This window comes from Nymphaea colorata, chromosome 1 (assembly GCF_008831285.2).
Source record: "Nymphaea colorata isolate Beijing-Zhang1983 chromosome 1, ASM883128v2, whole genome shotgun sequence".
Taxonomy (NCBI): domain Eukaryota; kingdom Viridiplantae; phylum Streptophyta; class Magnoliopsida; order Nymphaeales; family Nymphaeaceae; genus Nymphaea; species Nymphaea colorata.
The window spans coordinates 23,582,849-23,597,993 of NC_045138.2; the positions used below are offsets into that span (position 1 = coordinate 23,582,849).

Consider the following 15,145-nt stretch of genomic DNA (forward strand, 5'->3'; position numbering starts at 1 on the left):
TCCTGCAGGGGTCCGTCCCCTCGAACAGACACTCTGCAACAACATGACAGTCCTCAGTGTACGTACTCACTGCCATGGCCCCCTTTACATCCCATCCTTGCCCCTCATCACCTCTCCCTCTCTCTCCCCTCTTAGTGATCTCCTCTTTTAACCGATCCTCAGGCTCCAAAAATCAGTCTCTCACTCGCTCTCTTTCTCGTTGTCTCCGATGAATGGGTGGTGTTGGTGGTTCTGAAACAGGAGGCCTAAGTCGACACCACCACCCATCATGGACCTTCACGCCATGAAAGAAGGGGAGAATGGTCGTGGCCGCCACGGCCGCGGCGATTCCGCCGCCTCTTCTGGCTCGGCCGACGGGATGAAGGACTCGCTCAACGGGTTGAAGCTCGGGAAGAGGACCTACTTCCAGGATGCAGGCGCCAGCGGCGGCGGTGGCGGCGGCGTCTCGGCTAAGTCGAAGGGGAACTTTCAGGCCTCCCCCTCTGGCTCGGCACCGGCCGCGACGCCGAAGAGGGCCAGAGGGTTGGTTCAAAGCGGGCAGCCGCCGAGGTGCCAGGTCGAGGACTGCAAGGTGGACCTGACCGGCGCTAAGGCCTACTACTGCAGGCACAAGGTGTGCGGTGTGCACTCTAAGTCCCCTAAGGTTATTGTCGCCGGGATCGAGCAGAGATTCTGCCAGCAGTGTAGCAGGTTCTCTTTCTCTCCCCTTCTCCAACAGAAGGATGTATTTCTTTCTTGGATGTGGGAGTTGACTCTGGTACATTTTGGGTGTTCGGACTGAATATTTTTCTCATTAGACTGTGCTTGTTGTTGGTGTAAGTGTTTGAGAAACTATATGAATGTGGTGGTTCGTTCTTATTTGTTTTTTGACGTTAGACCAAAATTAGTTTTTTGCTAATTGGGATGTGTTTTTAATGTGGCCCTAAAGTAAAGTAGGTTTCTAGTTGATATATGCTATTGATGTTCTCTTGGTGTTCCGGAAACTGTATGGATATGGTAGTTCGTCCTTACCTGTTTTGAGGTTAAAACTTAAATGAGTTTCCTACTGATTAGGATGTGTTCTTGATGTGGGATGATATTAAAATGGGCTTCTAGATGATATACGCTTTGCATGTCGATAAGTGAGTGAGAAACTATACGGATGTGGTAGTTCGTTCTTAATTTCTTGGGTTAGGACCCAAATGAATTTCTTACTAATTGGGGATGTGTCCTTGGTGTGGGCTGAGTGGAACGGATTTCTAGTTGTATGTGCTTTTGATGTTGCTTTAGATATTTGGATTTGGTTCAGTTCCTAGTAGGATGTGCTCTCACATGTACTTCATGGACGTGAGATGGTTTATATTTATTTTTGGAGTTGGGATTAAAATTGTGTCACTTGTTTTTCGTTTCTTTGTTATAGTTTTAGATCCGCTGGAGATTTTGTGGATATGGGAACCGACTTTTATTTTCTTTCCAGTTTGGTCTCAGACTCTGAAATATACCTCTGACATTGTTTTAATCTCTTCGTGACTTTGGAGGTTAAGTTGTGGAATGAGTTTGGACTTTGGAACAAATGTGGTGAATTATATTTTATTGATTCGCCAGTTTGATCTAAGATGGTCTTCTCACATTGTTTTGGTTCGTTCCTGATTTGGGGTCTCAAAGTGTGGCAATCAGAAGCACTGTGGTTAATAAGTGAAGAAGCTATCAGCTGTGAATTGGTTGTGCTCCCTCCTCATAGTTCTGTAACTTCTTTTCTTGGCGTGAATGTTATTCTTTTGCATTGAATACACTTAAATATCTTGGGGAGTTAGGGTATTCTTTGAAAATGATGGAATTAGTTTTAATCGTGAAATGGTTGTAAACATTTCTCATTTTATGTAATTCTGGACTTGAGGAGGGTTTTGTGCCTTTGTGGAGAACAAAAATGAGTTTATAGTGGTGCAGCTCTTCTTAGAACTGTTTTTTCTTATTGTTGGTACTTTAGTTCGTAATCTTTGGATAGACTGGGAATTTCTCAAGTGTTCTCTTTTTTACCTTTACTTTTCATCTTTGAATCATAAGTCAATTTAATGTTTATAGACAGGAGTGTGTTGGATGTGCTTTTCTTGGTGATATGATTGTGAGACCTCTGAGATTTTCCTGGGATGGAGTTGAACTTGCTAAACAGGATGCCACTTATAGGGAAGAAAAAATTTTAGTTGTAGTGGTGGATGGTTCCCAGCTGCAGAGTATGCTTATTGACATATACAATGAACCCAATTAAGAGACACTTTTTAAAGAAAGAAAAACTATAAAAAAGTGTTTCTACAGCTTAGCTGATTATGTTTCTTCTGCAAACTTGCCGTTGTTCAAATGTTTTTGACTGGGCCAGTCAATATTGTTTGCATGGAGTTGGAAGAATTGCGGAAGTTGATACTGGTAGGAACGTTGCATATGTGCATTGCTTGTTTGATTTGAATATGCAGCATCTGTTTTTGTTTTGACATTGTAGTTGGAAGAAGGGCAACTTTTGAATTTGACCATACATTGGGAATGGATTAATTTCTGCTTCTACCTGTGGATAAAAAGAGTAACTTATTATGATTTTTAGCCTGGGGATTAAACTTTTTCATGCATCTTTTACGTAGAAGAAGGCCTTTTATAAATTGTTTTCTTGATCGGTATTACTATAATTTGTTATTCAGAGATATTCTTTTGGTCAGCCTGACAAAATAATGTGCTTGAATTCCATGACACCAGCTGCTGTTACATTTCTGCAGAGCTTTTCTTGTCAAATTTATAAGGCAACTAAGCAAGTGCACATGATTCTAATTTTTGACTTGCATTTAACATAATGTTAACTGATAATCCACTGATACAAAATAGAATGGGAGAGCGTCTTCACTAGTCATGAAAGCATGATGAAGCTCCTCTACAAATTATTCATTTTGAAAAGTTGGTGCTCTTGGACCCTGACTTGTTTTCCTCTTTCCATGAAAGGATGTTCTCATAGTCATAGATATCTTTGATATTTCAGAAATATCACTATAAAGGTTTTCTTATTTTAGTTATCTTATAAATATTTTTTCCTTTGTTTTTTAAGTAATGAATATAATAACGTTTTGTTTCCAATTTAGAAATGATTCATTTGAATCAGTGAATCGATTGATTAGTTGATAAGACACCCCAGCTGATTCATTTGGTTTTCCATTTTCTACAAAACTGCTTTAGACTAATCAAAGGAATAGGTATATATATTGAAACTAAAAGCTTTATTACTTCACCACGTCTTTTTGCTTTGTTAGGTAGGTTCTCCTGTTTTCCAGGCTCTAATGCTCCAGTAAGTTTCTCTTGATGTGGTTGTCATATGACTGAAATTTTTAACTATGTTGGGCCAATATCTTCCTTTTTAAAAAATTGTCATTCAACTTTTTTCAGTGCATCATTTTGAACAAGGTTAGGAAAAAATATTTGGTTAAGGTGGATTTGGGTTGTCAATTTTTAACTTCTGTCATTCTATGGGTAAACTTTTTTATGAACATGTAGTCCATGTCTTTTCATGTAAATCCATACATCATCTTATCAGCCAACAAGGTTCAGCTTAAATGTATGGAGTCGATCCTGAAATTGCCATTATAGAAAATAATATAGCTTTTCTGAGCATATCTAACTGATAGTTGTAGTGTGCAGGATCATCAGATCTTCCCAAATCCTGTTATTGTCAAATCTAAGTCAAAGTTCAACAAAAGAAAAATTGTTTGATGAAGGAAAAGGAAATCTACAGTTGAACTTGAAGATATTATACCTTTGATAGTGAAAAAAAGTGAAAGGACCTCTATGTTTGACATAAAATCAGTTTCCTATGCACAAAATTGGGCCCAAACTGTGTTGCTCCCCTTGTGCGCATAAGAGTGACCTGACAAAGATGACTCTTGAAAGCAAGTTGGAGTCCTGTATGAGGGACTTTTAAAGCCCAAGTTTGAGAAAAGGACCAGGCCATATTGCACGAAACTAAGTTACATGGGTGCACCAAATATGGTGGTGCACCCACGTCGACTTGGGTGCACCAGCGGGTGTGGCCCAACACAGGACCCAACTCAGTCCAGTCGGGTGCTGCTGACCGCACCCGTTCTTTTATCTTTTTTTTATTTTTTATATTTTTTTCCTTCTCTTATCTTTCCCTCTTCCTTATTTCCTCTTCTCTCTCCTCCCCTATTTTATTTAATAAAACTTTGAATTTTGTATGAGATTAAGCTTGATAAAAAAGTTTACAAATATAGACAAGTAAAATTATATATATATATGTATGTGCCCTCACCGCACCCATACCCAATTTTTTTTGGGAACTTGCTGCATCTCGCACCAGCACTGGCCAGCCGCACCCATGTGACATAGGCACAAAATGTACAATATTATACTGTATCATATGGGTTTTACGCCAACATTACACATCCAAAGATAGTTTCAGGGGTCTGTCATTGATTTTCAGGTCAATTACTTAACATTAAGTTGATACAAATAGCAATAGTCACACACACAAACAAACATACAATCTATATTAAAAGCTTTATCCAGGGCCTAGGGGATAAGTAGAGCCTAGGCATGACTGAGTTGGAGTTAGTGCTTCAAACGGTATTAAAAGAAGAAAAAAGAGAACCATAAAAACTAATAAAATGCAATGCCAAGTGTTAGATATAATCACATATATAAACATGTGTACAGTAACATAGAGATTGTTAAAATAATAAAAAAATGATTCAAATAAATACACTCACATTAAGTCACACACACACACACACACACACATCTATATATATATATATATATATATATATATATATATATATATAACAGGCACACATTCGGCACATTCGGCTGCATGTGGGAGAGGCCCAAGTATCCAATGGCTGGAGGATTTCAGCCTATATATATATATATATATATATATATATATATATATATAAGATGTTCAATAGGAGATGAGTGCGTTCCAGAGAATGTTTATGCCTTGCTGGGGAAAACAGCCGCTCGTTGGATGCCAGAAATTGATGGATGCTTAGATGCCGGAAGCAGCAGAAGAGCCTTCATCTTTGGTCAAAGTAAAAAGGATGCCCTAAATTTTGGATAACTGCAACTGACACGGTCAGAGCTGCACCTGAGATGTGTCCAGAGCTGCACCTGTAACCGAACCTGTGTTGGGTTGTATCGACAGTGGTATGCCACCCTTTTACAGTGTCCTTGTTACATAGGGCAGAATCTGTTGCTTGAATGAAAATAGATGTTGTTGAATCATATTAGGCAGTTGACTATGCACTCTTTTACCAAAAAAAAAAAATCCTTAAGGGGCCGTTTGATGCCCTGGAAATTTACTGTAGCAGTGGAAAAAAATTTCAAAATTTTAAAATTTTTCCTTCTCATCAAACTTAGAATTTTTTTTTTACCGTTAAAAGTGGAAACGGCAAAATATTTCTGGAAAAATTTTTCCAGCCAGAGGGGTGGAAAAATTTTTCAAGAAATATTTTTTTGACCGTTGGAGGAGGAAGGGAAGGAAGGAGGGAGGAGGAAGGAGGAGGAGGAAGGGAAGGAAGGAGGGAGGAGGAAGGAGGAAGGGAAGGAATGAGGGAGGAGGAAGGAGGAAGAGGAAGGGAAGGAGGGAGGAGGAAGAAGGGAAAGAGGGAGGAGGAGGAGGAAGGGAAGGATGGAGGAGAAAGAAGGGGAGGAGGGCACGGTGAGGAGGGAAGGAGAAGAGGGAAAGAAGGGGAAGAGGGAGAAGAGGGGAAGAAGGGGAGGAGGGCATGTGAGGGGAAGAGGGGAAGAAGGGGAAGAAGGGGAAGAGGGAGAAGATGGAGGAGAGGGGAAGAAGGGGAGGAGGGCACGAGGAGGGAAGGAGAAGAGGGGAAGAAGGGAAGAGGGGAAGAGGGCACACTAGGGGAAGGAGAAGAGGGGAAGAAGGGGAAGAAGGGGAAGAGGGAGAAGAGGGGAAGAAGGGGAGGAGGGCACGTGAGGGCACCTCCCCACGTCCCCCGCCGCCGCCGATGGCACCATCCCCGCCGCCGCCGATGGCACCGCCTTACGCCTCTTCCCCAAAATCCTCCCTCCTTCCTTTCCCTTCCCTTCCTCCTCCTTCCCTTCTTCCTCCTCCTTCCCTTCCCTTCCCCTCTTCATCCTCCTCCCTTCTCTTCCCTTCTTCCCCCTTCTTCCTCCTCCCTCCTCCCCTTCCCTTCCCTTCTTCCTCCTCCTCCTCCTCCTCCTTCCCTTCCCTTCCCTTTCCTTCCCTTCTTCCATTTCTACCAAACGACGAAATTTCTTTCCGGAAAAATATTTATTACTTAACAAACACAAGCTTGTTTTGGAAATATAGAAATTTTTTTCCTATTTCTCAATTTCAGAAATATATTTCTGGAAATTTTTTTCCGTTTCCATGGTTTCCAGCCATCAAACGGCCCCTAAGAGTGTTTTTTTGAGACCTTGGTAAAAACATATTTTGTAATTATAGGTGTTCTTTAATTGATCTGAAGCCTTGAATGTGTTTTTCAACAAATGTTTAGTATAAAATGCTTATTAGGTCAAAGGTATTTAATGTCAGCATGCATTTCCTAGAGAAGTTAAACCCAATGGATTTAAGTGAGCTACAAACTTTGGGGACGAAGTTTTCAAGATTTCGTACTGCCTATACATTCACTGCATGTTCTTGAGTAAATTAACAATGAAGAAACATTAAATCATTTAGATAAAATGCAATGTGCTTTTCAATGGCCTGGCTGGAGAAGATCATTAGGAGCCATTTCACATGTTATATGCTTTTGATGATGATCTGTCTTGGATCTTTCAAAATGCTGAATTGATCATACTGCAGGTTTTTCTTTTCTTTGCTACATCTTATGTAGGGCTTGTTCTACGAGGTTAAAAGTATTAGGTGAAGCCTAGTTAATCAGTAGAACTTAGAGCCTAGGTGCACTAGGCTGCAGTATACGCTTAAGGGGGGCCCAAAAAAAATGCAAAACTAATAAAATGCAATGCAAGATATTATTATATATAGTCACCTATATAAACACATCCACAGTTTCAGTCACATAAAGATTGTTAAAATAATGCAAAATGATTCAAATAAATGCATACGCAGTCACTAGATTACATTGTTAAAAGCATTACATTTAACCTAGGCAGTTGGATGAGCCTAGAGCCTGGCAGGACTAGGCACATAGTATGGCCCAACTTCAAAAAGTGAAACCAATAAAATGCAGCACTAATTGTTGAAATTAATAACAAAGCTGACATTTCTCGGTGGAAAACTTATAACTATCAACTTATAAAAAAAAATTAGATGGATGACAATGCAAACATATTGAACCTTTAAGAACATGATAATAAACATCATTAAAAGTTTGAAAAATCGAATTTAATGAAGTTAAACAACTAAATATACAAGTCATATCAGGTTAGAAGTGAATACCAATGGTTTTCAGCGTTATAGGGCATTCAAAAACCTTACCATTTTCTAAATGCTGACTGCCAAATCTCTAATTATAATTTCCAAAAGTGAAATTCTGAAAGAAAACCTATGCTTACTACTCTAATTTAAGAAAAGGAGGGAACATAAAATCCTCAATATAATCATATTTCATATTAACATTGCTTTTGTAAAAATGCCTTTTTATTGTAATTCTAATAACCAAGAAAGTGTGAAGAAGAAATGCATATATATGTGGCAGTTAAAATAATATACAGCACTCAAAGTATAGTAGTATATGAAATTATGAATTATAATTGTAACTATAAGTGCGCATGCACAGATATATTTTTTAATTTTAAGTCACAAGCAACAACAAAAAATTGAATGTACAAAAACAGAATAAGAAAATAAGTTTCTGGTTCAAAAAAGGGAAAATAATAAGAAAAAAAAAACAAAATTTTAGGTTGTCAGAGAAAGTACCTAAGCTATTGAGGGTCTCATTGAGTCTAGGCATCCTAGGAAATGTTCTTGGTGTTCTCAGATGGTAGGTGGCCTAAAACCAGGTAGCCTGGTGGTCAGCTGAGCCTGAGACACCAGGCGAGCCTTTGACCATATAGTGCCTATTGAGGATCATCATGTGTCACATATATGAAGATACACTTTTTGTGCTATCTGCTCTATCACTAACATATCAGATCTGAGGGATCAAACCTGGTATTCCAATCATAGGCAGTGTTGAATATTGAACCATCTGATTGGGCATCATTGCCTAAGCTTTTTATTATCACACTGCCATTTAGAGTGCCTTGAGAATCCCTAGACTTTCTTGTGTGTAGATTCCCGTTCTCAACAATTCCTTAGAAGATATGGTGCACACTATACAAGGACCTGGTATATGGGAGCAAGAGAATTTCAAGATGGCGATCAGGACCTTAATCTCCATTGCAGTTCTGATTCAATGGATGTACTTTTGATGCTCTTTATAATTGGATCATAAGAGGCTTTTTGTGAGGTTGCTGTCAAACTTCAGTTCTAAACCTTCATAGCTAATAAATAATGTCTTAGGTCCTAAACTACTGTTTTAATTGAATAATTGATGGCTTTTCTCTTCCCAGGTTTGGTTTTGGTATATCCAGTTGATTATGTTTGTTTTGGCTGGATGGTTGACGTAAGTTATCTTGCTAGGATGCAATCAAATTCTAGCATGATATAAACACAAGGGATTGGGCTTAATGAAAAAGGTTATATATGCTTTAATCCGCCTATGCACCTTATCTGCAGCTTCTTCTGGTTTTCAATCTCTCATTAGTTGTGTTTACAGTGACATTAAATTTTTGTTTCATGTAGATTTCATCAGCTGTCTGAATTTGACCAAGGAAAGCGCAGCTGCCGTAGACGTTTGGCCGGCCATAATGCACGTCGCAGGAAGCCACCACATGGTTCAGCATCATCCCACTTTGGACGATTTTCGTCTCTCTATGGTAAGTATCCGTTGTGTTAATGGTATCTCGTGCAGGTAGCTTACCTAGTTCACTTGAATGTGTAGTTGAATGCATCTGCAGAAACCGCACTGATTTTGCTCACTATGACAGAGGACAGCAGAATTGGACTCTTGACAGACTTTACCTTCCCAAGGCAGGCTGGGAAAGATGTTTGGCCAACCATCAGAGCCAGTGAACGTGTACCAAACCAAGTTCAATCTACTGAAAAATATGCTCCACATGTCTGGCCAGCAGATGCGCCTACTGCTGACATTTTGTCTCCAGGAGTCCATCCATTTTTACAAGGCTTACCTGGTGGGTCCAGCTTTTCCGGCCAGGAAATTTCATCAAGCGGTTGTTTCTCAGGAGTCTCCAACCAAGGTTGTGCTCTCTCTCTTCTGTCACCCCAGCCATTGGGATTAAAAGGCCGGGCTTCAGGCCTTATTTCTGTTAACCACTTCATCAATGAGGAAGATGCTGCTATAGCTCCATGCCCTGGTGCTCAGCCCTGCTCTGGTGTCAATGCTGACAAGCTGCTTACAGTTTCATCACAATGGTCTGCACCATTTCCTTCATTTAGTGCATACCCTCCAACTGCCATTCTGGAGCCGCTTTCACCTGCTAGGACCAGGGGTAGTGGATGGAATTTCAGAGGCAATGAAGGCTCAAATTCTCAGGACATCCAGTCTGAACTGGACTTGAAGCAAGTATCAGAATTGCATGGCAGCCAATTTCCTGGTGAGCTCGAGTTGGTGCCACAAGGAGGTAGGTTGATGGACCCTGGACACTTGAGGTCATTTGGCCCTTCTAATCATAATCCGCACTGGGGTCTGTAGCATGGTCCCTCATTAGCAATGGATTGAATGCTTCTTTTTCGGGTTTCCGATATTTTGGAGAACACTGTTATTGGTCAAGTAAGAGCTCAGTGTAGTTCGCACTTGCATTTGATCGTCCATGATATGGAACATCATCTTTGGACTTTCTTTATTTGACTTTGCACTCTTTTGCCATGGTCTCGTGTGTCTGTTATACACCGTGAACCGGTTTATCTTATAGCCTCCAGTAGTAATTGCTATCATGATCTCTGTGATGACCTCGCTGAGTTTTGCATGTTGGCGACGAGCATCGTTCTAGCACACTCTGTGATCCATGCAATAAGCGGGGACAACGGGCAGCATGGAATCTCCTGGAGTTATGGAGATCCTTGTAGCTCACTGTGTTGGGAAGTCCCGTCATTTAGCTCCGTTTTCCCCTCTATATGTAACTCTTTTTGGTGCGGACAATAATGACTTCCAATGGCGAAGGATCTCCCCTACCTTCAAGCCATGCCCTCAACTGTGCACCCTGTCTGCTACTCGAGTGCTTCTGCAAAATCGTACTATAGAGATGGACTTTTTGTGGTTCATTTACTATGTTGCCTAGATCACTTAAATTGTATCCATGTATTACATTTTTCGTAGAAGTCAACAATTGTGGATGTGAAGTTTTTGAGATGACAAAGGCCTTTCTGCTGAAAATGTATTATTTGACGGTCAACTGAGAGGACCTAAGCTCTACTCTGGGTAGGTGCATGATTAAGCGTATATGGGTAGAAGATGATGGGATCCCTCAGCAGTTGGTGGTTTCAAGGTGAAGAGCTTTGAAGAGTTAGATAAGTGTTTGCAGGTCTCCCATCCAAACATGGAGGTCATGAAGGGAACTCCTTGTTCAATGGAGAAAAAGGATGATAGTGAATCTTGACAAGGCAAAAAAAGATGGTGGACTGTTGACCGCAATCATACTTGATATGCCCCTGTATAACATTCACTGGTTAATAAACCGTAAGGGGAATGAACGCAGCAACTTCCAGTGCCAAAGCCCTTGAAAGGCTAGATCCAAAACTTTGTCAGTGTTCGTGCAGAAACCAAAGGCTAGATCCAAAACTTTGTCAGTGTTCGTGCAGAAACCAAAAGGAGAAAGGAAAGACAACATAAAATCATATACTCCTTTGATAAAATGCCACTTCCACATTTTTCAAGTTTAGGTCAATCCTAGGAGTTGTTTGGCAGTAGGGGCACTAGTGAAAGTCCCATGAATCTATCACATGGTTGGAGTAGATTCATGAAATATTAGTTCTAGTATTTTATGAATGGTTAACAACCACAAACTCACTAAGCATATTCTAAAAAAGGTTGCCTCCTATCCTTGGGTTTCCTGATCCTAGAGGAGTCTTCGCCGCAAACATGGTCTAGTATGCTAGGAGATATCTTGGCACACTGCACGAGGGAGAGAGGAGAAAGAGAGAGAGAGGCCATTATGTAAATTATGGTGAGGCTATAATATCAATCCGTGCTTCTGGCCTCGACTGATGACGTGAAAAGTCATCATCAACAACAGATCTTTCTTCGCAGCAGATGCAAACTCAAATACAGCGACCTTGTGATACAAATGCAAACTCAAATACAGCGACCAGAAAGGAAAACCAACAACTATGGCAGCTGCAATATCCAATTTTGCAACTAACAGTCTGATCATAAATGAGAGTGGTTCAAGTGAAGTGGCATTTGAGTTCACGTTGGAGAAGTGCCTCCAACTCCCTTCCTTAATGATATTCAATTATTTATCCCCATGTCAACTTAATGCTTCTAGTACCCATTTTTGGGTGGTAGACTCGGGTAGACATATGTTCTTGGTTAAGTAAATTTGACTGCATCCACCGAATTAATTTTGTTCTAGCCAAGTTACCAAATGGAAAATTATGTGAACGCTGTCCATCAAGGATAATTATCCACTTGTTCATAATTGCATCTACACAATATTCGTTGTCTTCCCAGATTTCCAATTTGTTTTTTTATCAAACACTCATTGATTAAAACTGTCAACTATTTGATCATATTCTTTGCCACTTATTCTACTACATAGGACATTGTGTTGCGAATTATAATGAAGCAGGTGAAGAGGGAGGAGACTTGCATTTCTCAAGCATAACAGCCTGTGAAATCCATATTAATTTCTAGTAGGATCATTTAGGATGTGTTTTATTTGTTGTATAGAACTGCTAGATGATAACGTCTTGAATTTAAGTCAACAAAGAGAGTTTTTGTGATCTTGGTATGGGGACAAACAACTCATTTGAACTTTAATTTTCATCAAATTTCAACAAAAATAATACATTCTGACACTTAAGGACCCTATACTTCACAATCATTAATGGGGTGCTCCCTCTTTTTTGAGCATTGCTATTGACGGTTTACTATTCATGGAGTAGTGAGCCTTTCTCATGAGACAATAAACAGAAGTTCACAAGAGAAAGTTTTTAGCTGGGGTCCAAGTTAATTCAATACTCATGTAAAAGCATTAGATTTGGTAATGGTGTAAAATTTTTCCTTGGCATGAGTACTTTTTGAAAAATTTTGGCATTATACGTCAATGTAGCTGTAGTGCTTTTTCGCGACAGGTAGTAGGTAGTAGTTGGACACAATATAGCTATAGGCACTTGCAGTTGCTTGAGCCCTTTTCCATTTTTCCTACAGAGACAGTAACCACTTAACTTATCAACGAAACTCCTAACAAGAAACTAGTCTCTTAGCATCTACGAGTGTTTGTCTTTCTAACAAATTTGCGTTTCATGAATTTCAATCCAAGGTCTAGAAATGTCCATAGACTATCCATACGGACAAAAAGTTTCTAGGCTCCACAACTTACATTAACATCAAATCAGACGTAGGAATGTAAATTTTCTTGAGAATCCCTTTAAAAGTGTGCCAGGAAAATGACCACAGTCGTATCTGTTTGCTGCCACAAATTTTTTGCATCTCATGACTTTGGTGTCCCTTTTAATCCTTTCAGAAACAAAACTATAAACTCAGTGTGTCCTATAATATGATCAATAACCTGATTTCAGCCATCATCAATACTTATCAATCTGTAAGGGATCAATTAAAATCCGGATCACTCTCAAATTGGAACCTGGTATCAAAATGTCATTCAAAGTTCATTGTGATGAGAGGTAAAGCTAAAAAGTACAAGATTTCGTCTTGACAACTTAGTAATGTTTCTTACATCATCATTGTACTTCTTTGTTACCCACACCTACCAAAGAAACTAATAAAGAATGATAATCATATTTTTTTATTTTTTCATGAGATATATATGCTTTGTATGTGTTTGTCCATTAAAATATCATGTTTACTTATTTTGCTTGTTTAAAATAAGAAATACCAAGTTTGTCCAAATTAGTTATATTCGAGGCATTTAGGGGTGCATTTGATATTCTTGGATTTGAGCTCAGAGATTTATCTGAAATCTATTTTATGTGGTGCTTACAGAGTAAACAAACACTGGATTTCACTACTATGTAAGAAAAAGGATTTGCGATCCTCATTATTTGTCCAAAACCTTAACTTTGAGGCAGATGAGAGAGGGTCTGATCTCAAATCCTCGGATATGAGTTCCCCAGTGATCTCAAATCCTAGGGTGATCTCAAATCCTCAGATATAAGATCCCGAGTGATCTCAACTTGGATCTGAGATGAGAGGTAACAAATGCCCCCTTATGGCTTTTAGGACCCAAACATAGTGAGGACTAGGTGTCAACCTAGTTCTGAACATCAAAGTAGATGAATTGGACCCCAAAAACCCATTCCCAAGCCAAGATCAATGAATTTCTTGATTAAATATTTCAGGATTTGGTTTTAGAAGCAGGTTATATCTAGGGTTTCCCCAAAGGAACTTGATGATTTTTAATACATTTTGAAAGGAAGTTTCTCCAAATACTATGGGCAGCTTCTCTAGTTGGGATATATTAGAAATGAGTGAGGAACTATGAAATCATCTTGAAATAGGAGTCGAAGGGTCTAATTGTTTTCCTTCACATTGATTTTTAATTATGATATACTTCTTCCATTTAGAATAACATTTTTAGGGTTTTAGCTTCCATTGAGTATTTTCATTCTTTTTTTTCACGTTCTAATTACATTAGATTTCACTCTGCTTTGCTTTGCACTGTCGTCCAAGTCCAACATAGCCAATCAGGTTTTCTTTTAATTGAATTTTGTTTTATTTAATCATTGTTGATTAATTTCTTGTTATTTCTGCCACTACGAGTTACTCTCCAATATATTAGGTGATCTTCAGTCTTTATCATGTTTTAAATCTGTTCCAAGTAGTCTTAAATGGGTTTCTGAAGAGGGCACTAGCTACATAAAAGCTGTCTTTGTTTTGTCGGCTAAATATGGTTAGCTTAAATTGTTAGATATGAGTATTAGAATAGAGACTATAGCATTATATGTGCTTAATTATAATTTAATTTGGTTTAGCTCTTAAAACTACTATCCAAATTTACCTGTCTAAAATTAAACACGATAGCTATCAATAAAGACTTAACTACAAACACACCATCACACAAAGAAGGACAAGGATGCAGCTGCAAGGAATGGAAACCTACCATTTCTTCAACAATAAATTAACAACTGAATTTCTCAAGCTGATAAGCCTGCTTAACTTGATGGAACACCCTCATATTCATCATCTTGCTATGAAAGTCAAGACAAGAACAAGGTAGACCACATCGCGTGGGGGAAACAGAAATCAGAAGGTTGACTTGCCACTCCCATTCCCTAACGTAAACAGTCTATCATTACAGACATGTTTAAGGTAAAGAGCAAGGAGGTAGCAGTAGGGAAATTAGGGATGTTCAATGAATCAAGCTAACTTGGGCACCACTTGAATTTGCTCGATAAATTCGAATTGAACTCGATTCATTTATTAAACAAATTGAGTTCGAGTTAAGAAATGAATTCAATCACATAAACAAGTTGAGCTCGAATTAAACGGGTTTGGCATGATTAAACTCGAAAAGGAGCATATACATAATATGTCCCACAATATTATCACTAAAGGTAGATGGTTCACATGGATATGCATGAGTCCTCAGCTTGAGCTTAACAGTTTCAGTTTTTAGAGCTTGAGTGGAGCCAAGCTAGAGCCAATGAACTCGAACTCAGCTCGAGTTTTGTCTTAGGACACTCGGTCCAAGTTTATGAACAGCCCTAAGGGAAATGCAATGAAGAAATGATTCTGGAAGGGACAGACCAATCAATGAGGGAGCAAGAAAATTAGATTCCATAGCTTTTTGTCTTTCCTGGCTTAAAACAATTTTGAAACCAACATGCAAAACAATACTAAACATAATAATTAAAAACAGTCAAACATATTTTTTATTTGCATCCCAAATTTTTTTTGGTTTTTGGAATGCTTCAGAAAATTAGTTT

The 15,145-nt window shown here is 39.0% G+C and overlaps 1 protein-coding gene across 1 annotated transcript; it reads left to right on the top strand.

Moving 5' to 3' along the window:
• On the top strand, positions 1-9,882 carry LOC116259403 (squamosa promoter-binding-like protein 14). Its single transcript, XM_031637203.2, has 3 exons — positions 1-690; positions 8,762-8,895; positions 9,007-9,882. Exons 1-3 carry the CDS (start codon positions 269-271, stop codon positions 9,729-9,731), a joined length of 1,281 nt encoding a protein of 426 aa, XP_031493063.1. The 5' UTR covers positions 1-268; the 3' UTR covers positions 9,732-9,882.
• The last annotated feature ends 5,263 nt before the right edge of the window (positions 9,883-15,145 follow it).